Below are 20,776 nucleotides of genomic sequence, written 5' to 3' on the forward strand. Positions count from 1 at the left end.
TGGTCGCGGTCACGTGTTCTTTCTGAACGCCCCTGTATCTTTAAGGAACGCCCCCCCGTCTCGCGGAGCCTCGTGCCCGCTCGTGCATCATCGTCTTTTTCCGTGAGACGCGCGCGTCCCGAGTCGGCGGCAGTCGGACCGGCGGGGCTCGTGATGGGATCGGTAACGGATCGGTAACGGATCGGTAACGGACATCTAACCGTCACACCGAGCGATGGAAGGTGCTCCCCCCGACCGGGGGCAGCTGCTGGGGTACCTTCGGGGGCTGAAGGAGGTGTTCGACCTGTGCGACGAGGACGGGGACGGCTTCATCCGGCCGGAGCACCTGCTGGACCTGGGGGTGCGCTTCGGCCCGGGAGACGAGGTGATGGGGGGCCGGGGGGGGGGGCTGCGCTTCGGCCCGGGAGACGAGGTGAGGGGGGGCCGGGGGGGGGGGGGGGCTGCGCTTCGGCCCGGGAGACGAGGTGAGGGGGGGCCGGGGGGGGCTGTGTGATGGGCTGGGGCGGCTCAGACGGGTCTGAGGGGTATCCGGTACCCGGTGGGGCTTTAATGACAGGCGGGCTGGAGGTGCTGGCATCAGTCAGGAGGCGTGACGTCATAGCAGCTCATCGCTCCTGGCATCAGTCAGGAGGCGTGACGTCATAGCAGCTCATCGCTCCTGGCATCAGTCAGGAGGCGTGACGTCATAGCAGCTCATCGCTCCTGGCATCAGTCAGGAGGCGTGACGTCATAGCAGCTCATCGCTCCTGGCATCAGTCAGGAGGCGTGACGTCAGCCTACAGTCTAGTCTGACACCCGTCAGTGTGAACAGGTTGATGGTGACCAGCAGTGAACCGGTTCAAACAGGATCAGAGGGTTTACATCCGGGTCCCTCAGACCACATCAGAGCGTCTTCTGGTCTCCAGTGATGCAGCATCCTGTTGCCATGGCGATCTTCCCTGCTCTTCACTGATGTTTTACTCTCTCGGGTTGTGAGCTACGCTGTTTCATTTATTTGCTTTGATAGAGTTTTGTTTAATTTGAAGGAACATTTAATCTCTAGTATTATGGGATGGAACCTGGAGGTTGGGTTGTGAACGTGAGAAGGTCTGTGCAGTGTGATGATGTGGAGCCAGTGGGTTTTACCCCATTAGAGGTATTATTGAAATGGAACCTAACACGTCAAAGTTAAAACCTTGAAACAAACAGTAACACACAAATATTTATAGTGGACAATATTAAAAATAATGTACAGAACATGTTAAAAACGTGTAGACAATATTCAAATGTGATCCAGTGGATGGAATGTAACGTGTTATTGTGTGTTAGACGACCCCCCCTGTTCAAGAAGACCATCTCGTAGTTCCTTGTGTTCTTTTATCATCTGTCAGCTCCAGAGTGAACCATGAACCCACTGGTGGGACTGGTGAACCCACTGGTGGTTGTGGTGAACCCACTGGTGGTTCTGGTGAACCCACTGGTGGGACTGGTGAACTCACTGGTGGTTCTGATGAAACCATTGGTGGTTGTGGTGAACCTACTGGTGGGACTGGTGAACCCACTGGTGGTTCTGGTGAACCCACTGGTGGTTCTGGTGAACTCACTGGTGGTTCTGATGAAACCACTGGTGGTTGTGGTGAACCCACTGGTGGTTGTGGTGAACCCACTGGTGGTTCTGGTGAACCCACTGGTGGGACTGGTGAACTCACTGGTGGTGCTGATGAAACCATTGGTGGTTGTGGTGAACCTACTGGTGGGACTGGTGAACCCACTGGTGGGACTGGTGAACCCACTGGTAGTTGTGGTGAACCCACTGGTGGGACTGGTGAACTCAGTGGTGGTTCTGATGAAACCATTGGTGGTTGTGGTGAACCCACTGGTGGGACTGGTGAACCCACTGGTGGGACTGGTGAACCCACTGGTAGTTGTGGTGAACCCACTGGTGGGACTGGTCAACCCACTGGTGGTTCTGATGAAACCATTGGTGGTTGTGGTGAACCCACTGGTGGTTGTGGTGAACCCACTGGTGGGACTGGTGAACCCACTGGTGGTTGTGGTGAACCCACTGGTGGTTCTGGTGAACCCACTGGTGGGACTGGTGAACCTACTGGTGGTTGTGGTGAACCCACTGGTGGTTGTGGTGAACCCAATGGTGGTTGTGGTGAACCCACTGGTGGTTGTGGTGTACCCACTGGTGGGACTGGTGAACCCACTGGTGGTTCTGATGAAACCATTGGTGGTTGTGGTGAACCCACTGGTGGTTGTGGTGAACCCACTGGTGGGACTGGTTAACCCACTGGTGGGACTGGTGAACCCACTGGTAGTTGTGGTGAACCCACTGGTGGGACTGGTGAACCCACTGGTGGGACTGGTGAACCCACTGGTGGTTCTGGTGAACCCACTGGTGGGACTGGTGAACCCACTGGTAGTTGTGGTGAACCCACTGGTGGGACTGGTGAACTCACTGGTGGTTCTGATGAAACCATTGGTGGTTGTGGTGAACCCACTGGTGGGACTGGTGAACCCACTGGTGGGACTGGTGAACCCACTGGTAGTTGTGGTGAACCCACTGGTGGGACTGGTCAACCCACTGGTGGTTCTGATGAAACCATTGGTGGTTGTGGTGAAGCCACTGGTGGTTGTGGTGAACCCACTGGTGGGACTGGTGAACCCACTGGTGGTTGTGGTGAACCCACTGGTGGTTGTGGTGAACCCACTGGGGGGACTGGTGAACCTACTGGTGGTTGTGGTGAACCCACTGGTGGTTGTGGTGAACCCACTGGTGGTTGTGGTGAACCCACTGGTGGGACTGGTGAACCCACTGGTGGTTCTGATGAAACCATTGGTGGTTGTGGTGAACCCACTGGTGGTTGTGGTGAACCCACTGGTGGGGCTGGTGAACCCACTGGTAGTTGTGGTGAACCCACTGGTGGGACTGGTCAACCCACTGGTGGTTCTGATGAAACCATTGGTGGTTGTGGTGAACCCACTGGTGGTTGTGGTGAACCCACTGGTGGGACTGGTGAACCCACTGGTGGTTGTGTTGAACCCACTGGTGGTTGTGGTGAACCCACTGGTGGGACTGGTGAACCCACTGGTGGGACTGGTGAACCCACTGGTGGTTGTGGTGAACCCACTGGTGGTTGTGGTGAACCCACTGGTGGTTGTGGTGAACCCACTGGTGGTTGTGGTGTACTCACTGGTGGTTGTGGTGAACCCAATGGTGGTTGTGGTGAACCCACTGGTGGTTGTGGTGAACCCACTGGTGGTTGTGGTGAACCCACTGGTGGTTGTGGTGTACCCACTGGTGGGACTGGTGAACCTACTGGTGGTTGTGGTGAACCCACTGGTGGTTGTGGTGAACCCACTGGTGGTTGTGGTGAACCCACTGGTGGGACTGGTGAACCTACTGGTGGTTGTGGTGAACCCACTGGTGGGACTGGTGAACCTACTGGTGGTTGTGGTGAACCCACTGGTGGGACTGGTGAACCTACTGGTGGTTGTGGTGAACCCACTGGTGGGACTGGTGAACCTACTGGTGGTTGTGGTGAACCCACTGGTGGTTGTGGTGAACCCACTGGTGGTTGTGGTGAATGATTCTACAGATAAACGTCTCTGTAGCTTCATGGCGGCTCAGCACTAAAAATAACTCAGAAGCTGCTCCTTCATCTTCCTGCTCCGTCTCTCCACCCATCTGTTGTCACCATGGTAACGGGAGATTCACAAGGAGCCTGTGAGAGGATTGGTCCGTTACTAAGTCATGAAGGCTCCACCCAGTGGCTGAGGGAGGAGTCACATGACCCCCCCCCCCCCCCGTCTGACGACACCTTCAGTCTGGAACCACAATCCATACGGCTCTCCTTCTACTGCATGCATGTAGTACGAACACACTACTGTAGTAACTAAACACAGTATAATGCATTTATATACAGGTTTATGTTATTTATGGATTCACTGGGAAAATATGAGGAGGACATTTCAGACCACATTACAGTTCAAAAATCACTACTTGCTCACACACACACACACACACACACACACACACACACACACACACACACACACACACACACACACACACACACACACACACACACACACACACACACACACACACACACACACACACACACACACACACACACACACACACACACACACACACACACACAAACACACACACACACACACACAAACACACACACACACACACACACACACAAACACACACACACACACACACACACACACACACACACACACACACACACACACACACACACACACACACACACACACACACACACACACACACACACACACACACACACACACACACACACACACACACACACACACAAACACACACACACACACACACACACACACACACACACATATACAATAAATACACAATACACAGGCTGTCTGGGATACAGACTGATGAGAATCAGAGGACAGATGTTGATCAGAAATCACTCCCAGGTTCCTGACTTCACTGGTGGAGGACAGATCAATGCTGTCTAAGAGAATTACAATGTTAGAGAGATCATCTCTGAGATGCTTCAGCCCAATAATAATGACTTCAGGTTTGTTACTGTTCAACATTAAGAAGTTGTGACGCATCCAGGATTTAATATCCCTGAGGCAGGATTCTGATTTAATTAGCTGATCAGATTCATTGGTTTTAATTGATAAATATAATTGAGTATCGTCAGCATAACAATAAAAATTAATGTTATGTTTCCTTATAATATTTCCCAATGGTAACATAGAGATTAAACAGAATTGGCTCCACAACAGATCCTTGAGGTACTCCACAGGTGAGAGTCCCTCCATCTGAACATCTATTATTGACATAGACAAACTGAAATCGGTCTGATAGATATGACCTAAACCAGTCTAGTGCTGAGTTTTTAATCCCAATCTCCTCTTCCAATCTCCTTAAAGAATATTATGGTCAACAGTATGGAATGCTGCACTCAGGTCTGACAAGACTAGAACAGACAGAAGACCTTCATCTGACGCTGTTAACAGGTCATTTGTGACTTTCAGCAGTTCAGTCTCCGTACTGTAGTTTGTTCTAAAACCTGACTGAAAGTCCTCTAACAGGTTGTTCTCTAACAGGTAGTCATTTAGCTGTTTGGTCACCACGTTCTCTAGGATCTTAGATAGGAATGGCAGGTTAGAGATCAGCCTGTAGTGTGAGAGGAGGCCAGCATCTGGGTTTGGTTTCTGAAGGAGGGGCCTGATCACAGCCACTTTAAAAAAATGTAAAGAATTGTTAATTGTTGACAATATGGATTTATTTATTAATGGTAGTACCTCCTTAAGAAGCGTAGTTGGAATTTTGTCTAACAGACTGGTGGTGGGTTTAGTAGAGGAAATTAAGGAATTTAAATCGGGGAGTTCCATTTGCTGAAAACACTCCAGGGTATTGCCAGAATTAGTCGATTCCTCTGCTAACTTGTGTTTGGCAGTACATAATGGATCTCATCTCTAAGATTTGTAATTTTTTTTGATAACCCTCTTTGGATTTGTCAGCCTGGTTTGTTGGATTCCCTGTTGTGTATGAACTGCCTGATTTTTGCTCGCCGTCTGTCTGATTTGTCCGTTTGTTGGACTGATTACCTGGTACCTGACCCCTGCCTGTCCTGTTAAACCTGCTCTGAGACTCCTGACCTGCCTGTCTGTCGTGCTTTTGGGTTCTCACCACCAGTCGTGTTCCAGCCTTGACAGATGAGGTGAAGTCACTTGATGCACGAATGCACGAGGGCGCACTGTACATTAATTACTATACATGTATTTGACATAAAATATTATGTTGAATAAAAACTTGAAGACGACACCAGAACAAAGTTGTCAGACTGAGTACGGTTCAGATAAACCTTTTGTTGGATCATAGTCCTGATCTCTGGACAGACTCCCACTGAGTCCAGGACGCCCAATGCACAACGGCTGCGCTCATGGCCATGGGTGTGTTCCAGTCTCACGGTTCTATTTCCAATGAAACACAACTTGTGTTGATGTTTCTCCTCATCACGCCGTTAAACACCAAGAAGCTCAGGGCCAATGACTCTTCATCACTGCAGCCAGTCTGCTGGCTTTAAACTTCTTAGTTTGGGACCAATAAAGTATGTCTTATCACCAGACCTCCATAACTCTCTCTACTTCCTTGTTGAAGGTGTGTCTTCTCCTCCATTGCTTTGTTTTTGTTTTTCATCACATTTAGAGTTTTTAGAAGTTGCTAACGCTAGGCTATTAGCATCAAACTTGTGTGAAGTGATGATCTTCCCTTTCTCAGTATCTTTTTTACATCCCATCCTCTTTTTTTACACTGTGACACCTGTTCCATTAATACACCTGTACTTCGCCTGTCATGTGATGCTGTGGAAGACAATAAAATAAATAATCATCACATCTTCATGTGTTGTTCCAATAATAATGAAATGTTCTCTTGTTGAGTAAACCTTGGTCTTGGAGGTATCTGTAGGGCTTCTGAAGTCAGTGAGCTAACACTGCAGTGGGGGTGCACAAGTCCGTGTGCCCTTCCCACCCCTAGCTGGGGTACATGGGCGGGTTAATTATCATTATTGTCTTGTTGAGGTGCTCAAACAGCTCTGTCCTGACGTCTGTCTGTCAGGTAAAGAAGTTGACGGCGTGTCTGGACCCTAACGCTCATGGGAAGATCAACTTCAAAGATTTCTGTCATTACCAAACATCAAGCTGATGGACTTACACTAACACACAGTGTGCTCAGTTTCCTGTCTCACAATCATGTTTATAGTCATTAACTAGAGCAGAGTGAACACAGTAACCCCTCGTTACCCCAGGACCCCACGCAACACAGACCGACGATTTCTCTCATTATTTATGGTAATTTAAACATTTATGAACCCTCCCCATACTGACATTAAACCACCTTCTGTCTGTATTACCTTTTCCCACACTTCCCCCTTCCCAGTCTCACCAACACACACACACACACACACACACACACACACACACACACACACACACACACACACACACACACACACACACACACACACACACACACACACACACACACACACACACACACACACACACACACACACACACACATACACACACACACACACACACACGGGTTATCACAGACTGTTTAAAACACGTCTATATTAAAGGAAGTCGTAGGAGGAGCTTTGAGTCTGAACGCAGCACACACACGGATGCTGTCAGCCAATAGCATGCGTGTACGATGTCACATGACTACCTACTAAAAATCAGTGATGTAGTGAAGCGTGCGTCTTGAAGCGTGAGTCAGCGAGGGGTTACTGTACTTAAATGTGAAGCTGCACCTCAGACTCAGCGTCACCTGTATGTGTCACCTGGGCTGAACGGGGTGGGGTGCAGCAACCGGGGGGGGTCACTCACTTCTCCTCCTCCTCCTCCTGTCAGGGTGTGAGGAGATTTTGAAGCTGGCTGCGGGTCCTCGTGTCACGTCCAGTCAGTCCGTCACTGATAACGGTTACGTCTACCAGGTACCTGTGAAGTCTACTTCCTGTGTGAGTGGGATCATGGTCAGTGTGTCCAGTCCTCGTCCCAGTCCTCGTCCCAGTCCTCGTCCCAGTCCTCGTCCCAGTCCTCGTCCCAGTCCTCATCCCAGTACACATCCCAGTCCTCCTCCCAGTCCTCGTCCCAGTCCTCATCCCAGTCCTCGTCCCAGTCCTCATCCCAGTCCTCGTCCCAGTCCTCGTCCCAGTCCTCATCCCAGTACACATCCCAGTCCTCCTCCCAGTCCTCGTCCCAGTCCTCGTCCCAGTCCTTGTCCCAGTCCTCGTCCCAGTCCTTGTCCCAGTCCTCGTCCCAGTCCTCGTCCCAGTCCTCGTCCCAGTCCTCGTCCCAGTCCTCGTCCCAGTCCTCGTCCCAGTCCTTGTCCCAGTCCTCGTCCCAGTCCTTGTCCCAGTCCTCGTCCCAGTCCCTGTTGGATCCACCATCACAGAGGTTTCACAAAGACCACGACCGTCAGACTGTCCTGACATGTAAATATCAGCTGGTGAACTAAGTTTAAACCAGGTAACCCCCCCAGAGGAGCATCCCTCCAGATGAACATTTACCCCTCTAGTTTATTATAACACCCACACATTTTAAAACCTTTGCAAAGCAGTGGACTAGAGCGTTGTCCAGACACAGGGGGGTTAGAACAGACCACTGACAGGGTTCAGATCACAGCATTCATGTTAGATCACAGCATTCATGTTTTTAAGTCCTGTGGATTTTCTGTATTTCAGGGTCTTCACAGGAATTCCATTCATTTCTCACAAGAAAATGTAGTTGCAGCACATTATCAGATCAATAAAAGATAACGGTCATCCACACGTACGTTCTGTGGCTGGTTAAAACTATAATCTGGTAAATTTTTGTCACTTCAATTGTTTAATTCAATCTTAAATTTAAAATATGTTCAGGTCAAGTCTGCTGAGCGTTTGCTGATACGTCTTCCCTATAGCTGAACACTCCATTGTTGGTTTTACTTTTAACAGTCTGTATTTGAAGTGCTTATGATTGTGCCAGAGGTTATGGTCTGTGTGCATCAGGGCAGTCTTCCTGCCACTGGGGGCATCTGTGTCCTCAAACACAGTTTGATTCTTTCTTCAGAAAACTGCTGAGTGGACAAGTGGTTGGATTAGTTTCATCTACATTTTATGAATATAGCACAAATTATTGTGCGTGCTGTGTTGAAGGGTACAAATCCTAGACAGAGATTAGTCCTGCTGAACAGTTGCTTAGCAACAAGAGACAGAGAGAGAGAGAGAGAGAGAGAGAGAGAGAGAGAGAGAGAGAGGGAGAGAGAGAGAGAGAGAGAGAGAGGGAGAGAGAGAGACAGAGAGAGAGGGAGAGAGAGAGAGAGAGAGAGAGAGAGAGAGAGAGAGAGAGAGAGAGGAGAGAGAGAGAGAGAGAGAGAGAGAGGGAGAGAGAGGGAGAGAGAGGGAGAGAGAGGGAGAGAGAGAGAGAGAGAGAGAGAGAGGGAGATGGAGATGTCTTTGTTTCTGTTCCGGCGGTGGTGTGTTTTCAGACCAGAATGGTTCCGCTGCAGTGATACGTGTGATACGTGTGTGTGTGTGCGTGTGTGTGTGTGTGTGTGTGTGTGTGTGTGAGGGATGCGTGTGCTCCAGCTGTCAGGCCTCTGGGATACACTGGACCTCAGTTCTCACTCCCTTCACCTGGATGGTCTCATCATGGGTAGACAGGTGTCTGCTGCCCCGACGGAAGAGGACTGGTGTGTGTGGGACTGGTGAGGTCGGAAAGGAGAACGCAGGCAGAAAAATGGAGTCCTGGGTTTAAAACACTGTGTGTGTGTGTGTGTGTGTGTGTGTGTGTGTGTGTGTGTCCGTCCTGACTAAGCGTGATATTGTCCTCAGCCTGTCGTGTTGTTCCTTCTTCTCATCTTGTCCCATCATTTTAGATGAATGCTCTTGTTTGTTTTTTATGCTGGATGCCCTTCCTGCAGTAACCCTCTGCATTAATCCGGGTTCTGGAGCAGCCATGTGCCCCGTGGGGTTGGAGATGTCAGGGATTGAACCCTCAGGGATTTAACTCGGGACCTCATACATGTGACGCATGCGCTCTGAGCTACTGCCCTACCTGCCTGTTGGGGTAAAAACCTGTCTGGATTTTCTTGCTGTTTGACAGCAGAACTCTGCTGAGGGGAGAGTCTGGACAGACGATCATGAGCTGTGACTGAAGTCACCGTCTGTGTCCCTGAACTGAAAGCCAAACTGAGTTCTCATTGTTGTGTTTAGGTGGTGAATCAAGAAGGTGGAGGATTTGAGGTACTTAGGGTCAACAGTCCAGAGCAATGGAGAGTGTGGAAAAGAGGTGAAGAAACGTGTCCAGGCAGGATGGAACGGGTGGAGGAAAGTGTCAGGTGTGATGTGTGATAGAAGAGTTTCAGCTAAAATGAAGGGAAAGGTGTACAAAACTGTGGTGAGACCAGAGATGTTGTTTGGTCTAGAGACAGTGTCACTGAGGAAAAGACAGGAGACAGAGCTGGAGGTAGCAGAGATGAAGATGCTGAGGTTCTCTCTGGGAGTGACCAGGATGGATAGGATCAGGAATGAGTCCATCAGAGGGACAGCACATGTTAGAGGTTCTGGAGATAAAGTCAGAGAGGCCAGACTGAGATGGTTTGGACATGTCCAGAGGAGAGATAGTGAATATATTGGTAGAAGGATGCTGAGTTCTGAACTGCCAGGCAGGAGGCCTAGAGGAAGACCAAAGAGGAGGTTTATGGATGTAGTGAAAGAGACATGAAGGTAGTTGGTGTGAGAGAAGAGGATGAGAAGACAGGGTTAGATGGAGGACACTGATTGGCTGTGGAGACCCTGAAGGGAAAAGCCCAAAGGAGGAGAAGAAGTGTTTAGGTGGTAAATGCCCTACAAGGTGACGGCAGAGCTTTACCTCACAGACCAACAGCTTTACCTCACACTGAAGGAAACTGACCCATACATTAGAAAGTGTTGTGAATATTCTGAAGGTGCAGAATGGTGAGATTCAACAGTAGTTTCACTGTAAACTCAGCATTAAAGCACATTCACAGAATAACTTACAGACTTATGGGATGTATTTATGCAAGTTTGACTATGTAGAACATTACTGGAGGTCTCAGTGTGAAAGGCACGGCCCGCCACTGGATTTCTTCAAGGGGAGATCTTATTTAAATGTTGTCTCAGATTGGAGATTCCTGGAACCAACGTACCTGGGGGGAGTATGATTTACAGTAAAGTCTGGATCCCACTATACGTAGATCACAAGCAGAGATGTGACTGCAGGGGGGTTTCCAGGTTTCAACGTGGTTTTACTTACAGTGCACACTGCTGAAAGTATTTATCTGATAAATAACACTTTCTTCCAGATATTTTTTATGCTTTCCTCAGCAGTAAGTGGGACACTTACTAAATTACAAATTTCCAAAGCTGACACCATTTTCTTCCCAAATGTAATGTGTCCAAGAATTATGACAGAAGTTTTGCTCTAAGGACATTAAAGTCGACTTAAACTGTCTGAAATATTGTGTATTATTCACAGCACATTAATTATTCAGAGGTCTTGGTTACTGCCGAGGCACAAAGGCAGAGATGAACTCTTCCAGAGTGATCACACCTCGGTGTGTTTTACACAAAAGGCACAGACGCCTGCCTCCTTCCCTTCCATCTCCTTCTGTTCATCTCCATTTCTACTTTGCTGACACGCTAATGTTTGATTTTTTTTCTTCGTGTAGAACGGTGAGGCCAAGTTGGGCCTCCCTGTTATCATGTGTACGCGATCCTACCCAGAATGCAGTGCATATGGTGATGGTTGTGGCACTGATGGGGATTGTGACATGGACAGCAGCACTGAAAATTCCAACAGTTCCAGGTGTTTGAACCCAACACAGCAAAGCAGGTGAGTCTCTGGATGATGCTCACGCCGTTGTCTCCATGGACCTGGTAACCCTGACTTCCTGCTGTGCGACTCCTGCCACAGGATCGGCTCAGCATCAGCGTCTGTCATCTCTGGGGAGGAGCAGTTTGAGGACTACGGTGAGGGGGAAGATGTGGATTTTACACCCAGCAGTCCCTGCCCAGAAGATGACTCGCGGACAAACGGCTTCTCAGACCTGGGGTCCTCGCTGCCCTCCAGGTCGGTCCCTCCACTCAGATCTCTGATGCACATCTGTCAGGACGTTTTGTTTTCCTCACAGGAACTTGATGGGGCAGAGCCAGACCCAAAGGAGCCGTATCCCGTTAGACGTTAAGAAACAGTACTGGTTAGTGGTGGTGATCCGCAGGTCTCCCATTTAGACGTGGGGGGCGTTCAGTTTGGACACCGATGTCCTTGGTTAGCGTCAGGTCACGATCCTGTTGGGCTGGTCAGTGTCCCGGGTTACTGTCACTGAAACTACTGTCACTACTAGTGTCTGTAGTTGTAATGTAGTTTCTGTAGTTGTAGTGTAGCTTCTGTAGTTGTAGTGTAGTTTCTGTAGTTGTAGTGTAGTTTCTGTAGTTGTAGTGTAGCTTCTGTAGTTGTAGTGTAGTTTCTGTAGTTGTAGTGTAGTTTCTGTAGTTGTAGTGTAGTTTCTGTAGTTGTAGTGTAGTTTCTGTAGCTGTAGTGTAGTTTCTGTAGTTGTAGTGTAGTTTCTGTAGTTGTAGTGTAGTTTCTGTAGTTGTAGTGTAGTTTCTGTAGTTGTAGTGTAGTTTCTGTAGTTGTAGTGTAGTTTCTGTAGTTGTAGTGTAGTTTCTGTAGCTGTAGTGTAGTTTCTGTAGTTGTAGTGTAGTTTCTGTAGTTGTAGTGTAGTTTCTGTAGTTGTAGTGTAGTTTCTGTAGCCGTAGTGTAGTTTCTGTAGTTGTAGTGTAGTTTCTGTAGTTGTAGTGTAGTTTCTGTAGTTGTAGTGTAGTTTCTGTAGTTGTAGTGTAGCTTCTGTAGCCGTAGTGTAGTTTCTGTAGTTGTAGTGTAGCTTCTGTAGTTGTAGTGTAGTTTCTGTAGTTGTAGTGTAGTTTCTGTAGCTGTAGTGTAGTTTCTGTAGCTGTAGTGTAGTTTCTGTAGTTGTAGTGTAGTTTCTGTAGTTGTAGTGTAGTTTCTGTAGCTGTAGTGTAGTTTCTGTAGTTGTAGTGTAGTTTCTGTAGTTGTAGTGTAGTTTCTGTAGTTGTAGTGTAGTTTCTGTAGTTGTAGTGTAGTTTCTGTAGTTGTAGTGTAGTTTCTGTAGCCGTAGTGTAGTTTCTGTAGTTGTAGTGTAGTTTCTGTAGTTGTAGTGTAGTTTCTGTAGTTGTAGTGTAGTTTCTGTAGTTGTAGTGTAGTTTCTGTAGTTGTAGTGTAGTTTCTGTAGTTGTAGTGTAGTTTCTGTAGTTGTAGTGTAGTTTCTGTAGTTGTAGTGTAGTTTCTGTAGCCGTAGTGTAGTTTCTGTAGTTGTAGTGTAGTTTCTGTAGTTGTAGTGTAGTTTCTGTAGTTGTAGTGTAGTTTCTGTAGTTGTAGTGTAGTTTCTGTAGTTGTAGTGTAGTTTCTGTAGTTGTAGTGTAGTTTCTGTAGCTGTAGTGTAGTTTCTGTAGTTGTAGTGTAGTTTCTGTAGTTGTAGTGTAGTTTCTGTAGCTGTAGTGTAGTTTCTGTAGTTGTAGTGTAGTTTCTGTAGTGGTAGTGTAGTTTCTGTAGTTGTAGTGTAGATTCTGTAGTTGTAGTGTAGTTTCTGTAGTTGTAGTGTAGTTTCTGTAGTTGAAGTGTAGTTTCTGTAGCTGTAGTGTAGTTTCTATAATTGTAGTGTAGTTTCTGTAGTTGTAGTGTAGATTCTGTAGTGGTAGTGTAGTTTGTGTAGATGTGGTGTAGTTCTGCAGTTATAGTGTAGTTTGCATAGTTGTAGTGTAGTTTCTGTAGTTGTAGTGTAGTTTCTGTAGCTGTAGTGTAGATTCCGTAGTGGTAGTGTAGTTTCTGTAGTTGTAGTGTAGGTTCTGTAGCTGTAGTGTAGTTTCCAGCCATAGTGTAGTTTCTGTAGTTGTAGTGTAGTTTTTGTAATTGTGATGTAGTTTCTATAATTGTAGTGTAGTTTCTGTAGCTGTAGTGTAGATTCCGTAGTGGTAGTGTAGTTTCTGTAGTTGTAGTGTAGTTTTTGTGATTGTGATGTTGTTTCTATAATTGTAGTGTAGTTTCTGTAGCTGTAGTGTAGATTCCGTAGTGGTAGTGTAGTTTGTGTAGATGTGGTATAGTTCTGCAGTTGTACTGTAGTTTCTGTAGTTGTAGTGTAGATTCCGTAGTGATAGTGTAGTTTCTGTATCCATAGTGTAGTTTCTGTAGTTGTGATGTAGTTTCTATACTTGTAGTGTATTTTGTGTAGTTGTAGTGTAGTTTCTGTAAGTGTAGTGTAGATTCCGTAGTGGTAGTGTAGTTTCTGTAGTTGTAGTGTAGGTTCTGTAGCTGTAGTGTAGTTTCCAGCCATAGTGTAGTTTCTGTAGTTGTAGTGTATTTTATGTAGTTGTAGTGTGGTTTCTGTAGTTGTAGTGTAGTTTCTGTAGTTGTAGTGTAGTTTTTGTAATTGTGATGTAGTTTCTATAATTGTAGTGTAGTTTCTGTAGCTGTAGTGTAGATTCCGTAGTGGTAGTGTAGTTTCTGTAGTTGTAGTGTAGTTTTTGTGATTGTGATGTTGTTTCTATAATTGTACTGTAGTTTCTGTAGTTGTAGTGTAGATTCCGTAGTGATAGTGTAGTTTCTGTATCCATAGTGTAGTTTATGTAGTTGTGATGTAGTTTCTATACTTGTAGTGTATTTTGTGTAGTTGTAGTGTAGTTTCTGTAGTTGTAGTGTAATTTCTGTAGTGGTGGTGTAGTTTCTGTAGTTGTAGTGTAGTTTATGTAGTTGTGATGTAGTTTCTATACTTGTAGTGTATTTTGTGTAGTTGTGATGTAGTTTCTGTAGTTGTAATGTAGTTTCTTTAGTTGTCATGTAGTTTCTGTAGTTGTAGTGTAGTTTCTGTAGTTGTAGTGCAATTTCTGTAGTGGTAGTGTAGTTTCTGTAGTTGTAGTGTAGTTTCTGTAGTTGTAGTGTAGTTTCTGTCGTTGTGGTGTAGTATCTGTAGCCGTAGTGTAGTTTCTGTAGTGGTAGTGTAATTTCTGTAGTTGTAGTGTAGTTTCTGTAGTTGTAGTGTAGTTTCTGTAGCTGTAGTGTAGTTTCTGTAGTTGTAGTGTAGATTCCGTAGTGATAGTGTAGTTTCTGTAGTTGTAGTGTATTTTCCGTAGTGGTAGTGTAGTTTCTGTATCCATAGTGTAGTTTATGTAGTTGTGATGTAGTTTCTATACTTGTAGTGTATTTTGTGTAGTTGTGATGTAGTTTCTGTAGTTGTAATGTAGTTTCTTTAGTTGTCATGTAGTTTCTGTAGTTGTAGTGTAGTTTCTGTAGTTGTAGTGCAATTTCTGTAGTGGTAGTGTAGTGTCTGTAGTTGTAGTGTAGTTTCTGTAGTTGTAGTGTAGTTTCTGTAGTTGTGATGTAGTTTCTATAGTTGTAGTGTTCTCTCCTCTCCAGAACGTAAATTACACCAGGTCTTTGTACAGATGACTCCATTGGACATCTGAATTGTTTGATTGTTGCGTGGGGTATTAGCTTCATTGGGTAGAGCTAACCTTCAGTGTAATACTGTACATTGTAGTGACAAAACTAAGAGAATTGTGCATCCTAAGAGAGAGGTTTAAGAACATCAGTCTGTTATTTCATTCCAAGTAGAATCCTCTGGAGTTTGAGAAGGTTCTCTTTATCTGTGGTGTAATCCAGTAGGAAAGACCTGACTATAGACTTGTGACTTGTGGGTAAAGTTAGTCATTAGCAAATATAAAATGTTTCGTCATTGCTCCTACCTAAAACATATCTGAGACAGTTTTACATCCCATATATTGATGTTTTGTGTGTAACTGCAGTGCTGGACACACTCCTCAGAAGATGCGGCAGCTGTACAACAATGAGCTGCTGGACATCTACTGTTCTCAGTGCTGCAAGAAGGTGAATCTACTGAACGACCTGGAGGCTCGACTCCGAAACCTGAAGGCCAACAGGTACAGGAGACACAACGGCTGGAAAAGGAGATTATTAAATGTGTGTTGCTCTAAAAATCTCAACTTTCAGTGACGTCACTTTTATTATTATATATTCTTTATTATTATTATTTTCCCGTCATTCTCAGATACTTGGATTGTAGATTGTAATAGAAGAATTTGACCCTTGGGAGGAGAGAATGAAGACCTGTGTTCCTCTCTGTGTCTCTAACAAGTTTGTCTTCTTTCAGCCCTAACAGAAAGATTTCCAGCACAGCGTTTGGACGGTGAGTCACCCCAGCTTCCCTTCGTACTCATGATCCTTTAAGTTGATTGGAGGGTGTTGGCCAACATGTGGCCGGATGACTCATGGAGTCCTAGTTGTGGCGTTGTGCATGTGATGGGGCTGTGATGCCCTGGTTGGGTGCCGGGGGGTCTAACAGGTTTTCCCCCCCTGCAGCCAGCTGTTCCATGCCAACCACAGTGTGTTTGGGTGGAGTCAGGCCAGCAGCACCGAGGATCTGTTCACTGACAGCATCGACTCCTGCGACCTCGACATCACCGAGAAGGTACAAACACCCTCACATCAACACGAGGACGTGTCAAAAATAGAAATTCATTTGGAATATCAACATTAGTTCATACACCGGAGAGGCTGAATATATTAAATAAAGTAAATAAATGAATTTTTTTTGATGTCCCTGGTCTTCACCAGACGCTCCTGACCAGCAGTTCTCATCACTGCTCTTGTTGGTTGTCCTGGATTTTCAAGGAAATTAAAAATTGTGATACACTTGAACATTATCAGCATGTGGAATATTAATACAATAACTCATGAAAGGACTCCTGTATTAAGTGTCTGTGATGGAAAGGCTCCTCATATTCCTCCTTCTGTCTGTCTTAGGTCAGCTATCTGGAGAAGAAGGTTTCAGAGTTGGAGAGCGACAGCCTGGCCAACGGGGACCTGAAGTCCAAACTCAAACAGGAGAACACACAACTTGTGCACAGGTAGAAAACACACCTGAATCGTTCTCAGACTCTTACCAAGGAGCTTCAATAGGGTTTGGCTCATTGGTTCCTGAATTACAGGAGATTCTATTTTGCAGCATCTGTCTTCCACCAACATACTGTCAAACTGTACAGTCATGTGATTGAACCATCCTGTACTGAGGGGCATTTACCACATTCTGAGCTACAGAGAGGGTTTGCAAAAAAACAGAACAATTAAATAAGGTTTGTTAGTCATGGAAAATAGAGGTTCTTCAGTGAGCAGAGACTTGGGCTGATGACCGAGGAAACGGACGGTGTTGATGATGATGTCTTCCCAACCCAGGGTGCATGAGCTGGAGGAGCATGTGAAGGATGCAGAAGCAAGAGCTGATCAGAGTCTGGAGGAGGAGACCAAACGGCACCAGGAGGCTTACAGCAAGATGGAGAGAGACAGGAACCTGGAGATAGACCTGCTGTGTAACAGGTTCAACCTCGTCCCAACAATCACTCTGACGTGAAAAACCATCATCCAAACGCTGAAGAAGCTGTTGCTCACGAGAACAAACCAGCAGTATGTAAAGAGAGGTCAGCTCTCAGACTGCCTCTGAGCACCACAGCATTAAAAACCATCAGTTCTGATGGAGCAGAAAGGGTTAAGGGACGCTGAGCAGCCAGTGTGGTCATCGGTGTGTTTGACAGACCACACCACCGACTCCCTTCCTTTCTTTGTGTGTGGTCTGTCTTCAAAACAGAGTTAATGTGAGAAAGTAGAGGAGTTCTCCTGCTTAAGCTTCAACTATGTTTCAGACTAGACTGTTTGGATGGTGTTTTGGTTTTATGTCTCCATAGGTCATCCAGATGATACCACAGAAAACCAGTTAGAAGTATCACTGTTCTGTGTGTGTGTGTGTGTGTGTGTGTGTGTGTGTGTGTGTGTGTGTGTGTGTGTGTGTGTGTGTGTGTGTGTGTGTGTGTGTGTGTGTGTGTGTGTGTGTGTGTGTGTGTGTGTGTGGTTTCATACACAGGGTTGTGCAGTTAGAAGAGGAGAATGGAGACATGAAGCTAAACGTCTGCAGACTGAAGTCTCAGACTGAGAAACTGGACCAGGTGAGTGATTTAATAATTCAGGTGTTCTCCTTTATTCTCATGATTAATGTTTCTTCCAATCAGAAAGGGAGTATTTGAAATGAGCAGTAACCAGTAGACAGAACTTAAACATCACCTGTGTGACATCATGTTTTCACCTCTCAGCAGTACTTGTGATGATTATATCATGACTGTAAATCAATCAATCAATCAATCAATCAATCAATCAATCAATCAATCAATCAATCAACTGACCAATGTCGGCCAGAACCAGTTGTCACTGTGGTGTGTTCACACTGCAGGAGAAGCAGAGGATGACAGACAAGCTGGAGGACTCCAGTCTGAGGCTGAAAGATGAGACGGACCTCTACAGGAAGATAATGGACAAGCTCTGGCACAACCGCCATGAGTTCCTGAAGGAGAAAGAGGCCATGCAGGAGGTGAGAACCTCTGTGTCCCACGGGGAAAATGTTCTGGAGCTCCATGTAACCAAAGCGCTTTTCTGCAGCTGATCGATGATCTGCGCCGGGAGTTGGACTATCTGCAGTGTTTTAAGCTGGAGATGGAGCACCCAGGAAAAGGCAGGGGGCTTTCTGAGTTCAACGCCAGGACCAGAGAGATAGAGATGGAGCACGAAGTCAAGAGGCTGAAGCAGGTACACTGAGCATACCGCCTTCTGTTCTACACTGTTCAGACGTGTGAGGGATGTTTTCTGAGAACATCAGACGTGTTGCTGAGGGAATCCTGGGAGATTCTTGAGTTGCTGAAAAGCCCTGAGTGTTTTCACCCAGAGCATCGTCTGAAAGGACCTGCTATCTTCTGCTTCACTAGGAGAACCATAAGCTTCGTGATCAGAACGATGACCTGAACGCTCAGATTCTCAGCCTGAGCCTGTACGAGGCCAAGAGCCTGTTCTCCTGTCAGACCAAGGCTCAGTGTCTGGCCGCTGAGATCGACAACGCCTCCAGGGACGAGGTCAGTGTTCTGCCAGCTGGAGGCTGTGAGGCTAACGTTTAGTATGACGCCTCACATCTTCTGCATCTCTCCCCTCTGTCTCCCAGCTGGTGGATGCTCTGAAGGAGCAGGAGGAGATCAACCTGCGTCTGAGGCAGTACATGGACAAAATCATTCTGGCCATTCTGGACCACAACCCCTCCATTCTGGAGATCAAGGCTTAACACCATGCACACGCTCGTCCTGTGTTACTGTTGATGTGGAGAGCTTCTTTTAGCATTAGATCCTACTTTAGAGTCATAGTCCTTAAGCTGTAGAGGTTTGGAAGTGTCTCGGAGAGGTGGCAGTAGAGTTTCTGACTGGGTTGTTCAACAGGAACTTAGATAGTGAGAAGATGCCTGAGGAATGGAGGAGAAGTGCAGAGTTGTGGCAACTACAGAGGAATAAAGCTGATGAGCCATACAATGAAGTTATGGGAGAGAGTAGTGGAAGCTAGACTAAGGGCAGAAGTGAACATTTGTGAGCAGCAGTATGGTTTCATGCCAAAACAGAGTACTACAGATGCAGTATTTGCTTTGAGGATGTTGATAGAGAAGTACAGAGAAGGCCAGAGGGAGCTGCATTGTGTTTTTGTAGATCTGGAGAAAGCTGATGACAGGGTGTCCAGAGAGGAACTGTGGTATTGTATGAGGAAGTCTGGAGTGGCAGAGAAGTATGTTAGAGCGGTGCAGGACATGTATGAGGACTGTAAGACAGTGGTGAGGTGTGTGTAGATGTGACAGAGGAGTTCAAGGTGGAGGTGGGACTGCATCAGGGGTCAGCTCTGAGCCCCTTCTTGTTGCTATGGTGATGGACAGGCTGACAGACGGGGTTAGACAGGAATCTCCATGGACTATGATGTTTGCAGATGACATTGTGATCTGCGGTGAGAGCAGGGAACAGGTGGAGGAGAAGCTAGAGAGGTGGAGGTTTGTCCTTGAAAGGAGAGGAATGAAGGTTAGCCGCAGTAAGACAGAGTACATGTGTGTGAATGAGAGGGACCCAAGTGGAAGAGTGAGGTTACAGGGAGAAGAGATCAAGAAGGTGGAGGATTTGAAGTACTTAGGGTCAACAGTCCAGAGCAATGGAGAGTGTGGAAAAGAGGTGAAGAAGCGTGTCCAGGCAGGATGGAACGGGTGGAGGAAAGTGTCAGGTGTGATGTGTGATAGAAGAGTTTCAGCTAAAATGAAAGGAAAGGTGTACAAAACTGTGGTGAGACCAGCGATGTTGTTTGGTCTAGAGACAGTGTCACTGAGGAAAAGACAGGAGACAGAGCTGGAGGTAGCAGAGATGAAGATGCTGAGGTTCTCTCTGGGAGTGACCAGGATGGATAGGATCAGGAATGAGTCCATCAGAGGGACAGCACATGTTAGAGGTTCTGGAGATAAAGTCAGAGAGGCCAGACTGAGATGGTTTGGACATGTCCAGAGGAGAGATAGTGGATATATTGGTAGAAGGATGCTGAGTTCTGAACTGCCAGGCAGGAGGCCTAGAGGAAGACCAAAGAGGAGGTTTATGGATGTAGTGAAAGAGACATGAAGGTAGTTGGTGTGAGAGAAGAGGATGCAGAAGACAGGGTTAGATGGAGGACATTGATTGGCTGTGGAGACCCCTGAAGGGAAAAGCCCAAAGGAAAAGAAGAAGAAGAAGAAGTACTTAAGATGTGGACACTGTTTGGTTTTAGACCTGTGGTTGGACTCGACAGTTTCCAGAACTCTGGTGGTAGTCCCAAATAAGGGTGCTCCCACCGAACCGGGGAAACCTTTTGACATTGAGTTAGCTACTTCAGAAGATGTTGGGAAAACGTTAACATCTAAGCCAACTGTTAAAGTGGATTCATTTAAATCTGTGATTTTAAAATACAAACTGTAACGCTGGACTCCATTCGTGTGAAGGCAGCTTGAATCCAGCTCACAAAGGAATCCAGAAGTCACACTACTATGGACAGGTCAGAGCAGTCTACTATGGACAGATCAGAGCAGTCTACTATGGACAGATCAGAGCAGTCTACTATGGACAGATCAGAGCAGTCTACTATGGCGAGGTCAGAGCAGTGTACTATGGCGAGGTCAGAGCAGTCTACTATGGACAGATCAGAGCAGTCTACTATGGAGAGGTCAGAGCAGTCTACTATGGCGAGGTCAGATCAGTCCACTATGGCGAAGTCAGAGCAGTCTACTATGGACAGATCAGAGCAG

General features: G+C 46.6%; 1 protein-coding gene across 1 annotated transcript; it reads left to right on the forward strand.

Moving 5' to 3' along the window:
- Positions 1-133: 133 nt before the first annotated feature.
- Positions 134-19,403, forward strand: LOC137610033 (rab11 family-interacting protein 4A-like). The gene is made up of 15 exons (XM_068337448.1): positions 134-364; positions 6,623-6,686; positions 7,378-7,505; positions 11,246-11,409; positions 11,491-11,646; positions 15,396-15,530; positions 15,761-15,796; positions 15,970-16,078; positions 16,414-16,517; positions 16,843-16,983; positions 17,525-17,606; positions 17,888-18,025; positions 18,094-18,240; positions 18,417-18,560; positions 18,647-19,403. Exons 1-15 carry the CDS (start codon positions 215-217, stop codon positions 18,761-18,763), a joined length of 1,815 nt encoding a protein of 604 aa, XP_068193549.1. The 5' UTR covers positions 134-214; the 3' UTR covers positions 18,764-19,403.
- Positions 19,404-20,776: the final 1,373 nt, after the last annotated feature.

Source organism: Antennarius striatus, chromosome 16 (assembly GCF_040054535.1).
Source record: "Antennarius striatus isolate MH-2024 chromosome 16, ASM4005453v1, whole genome shotgun sequence".
Taxonomy (NCBI): Eukaryota; Metazoa; Chordata; class Actinopteri; order Lophiiformes; family Antennariidae; genus Antennarius; species Antennarius striatus.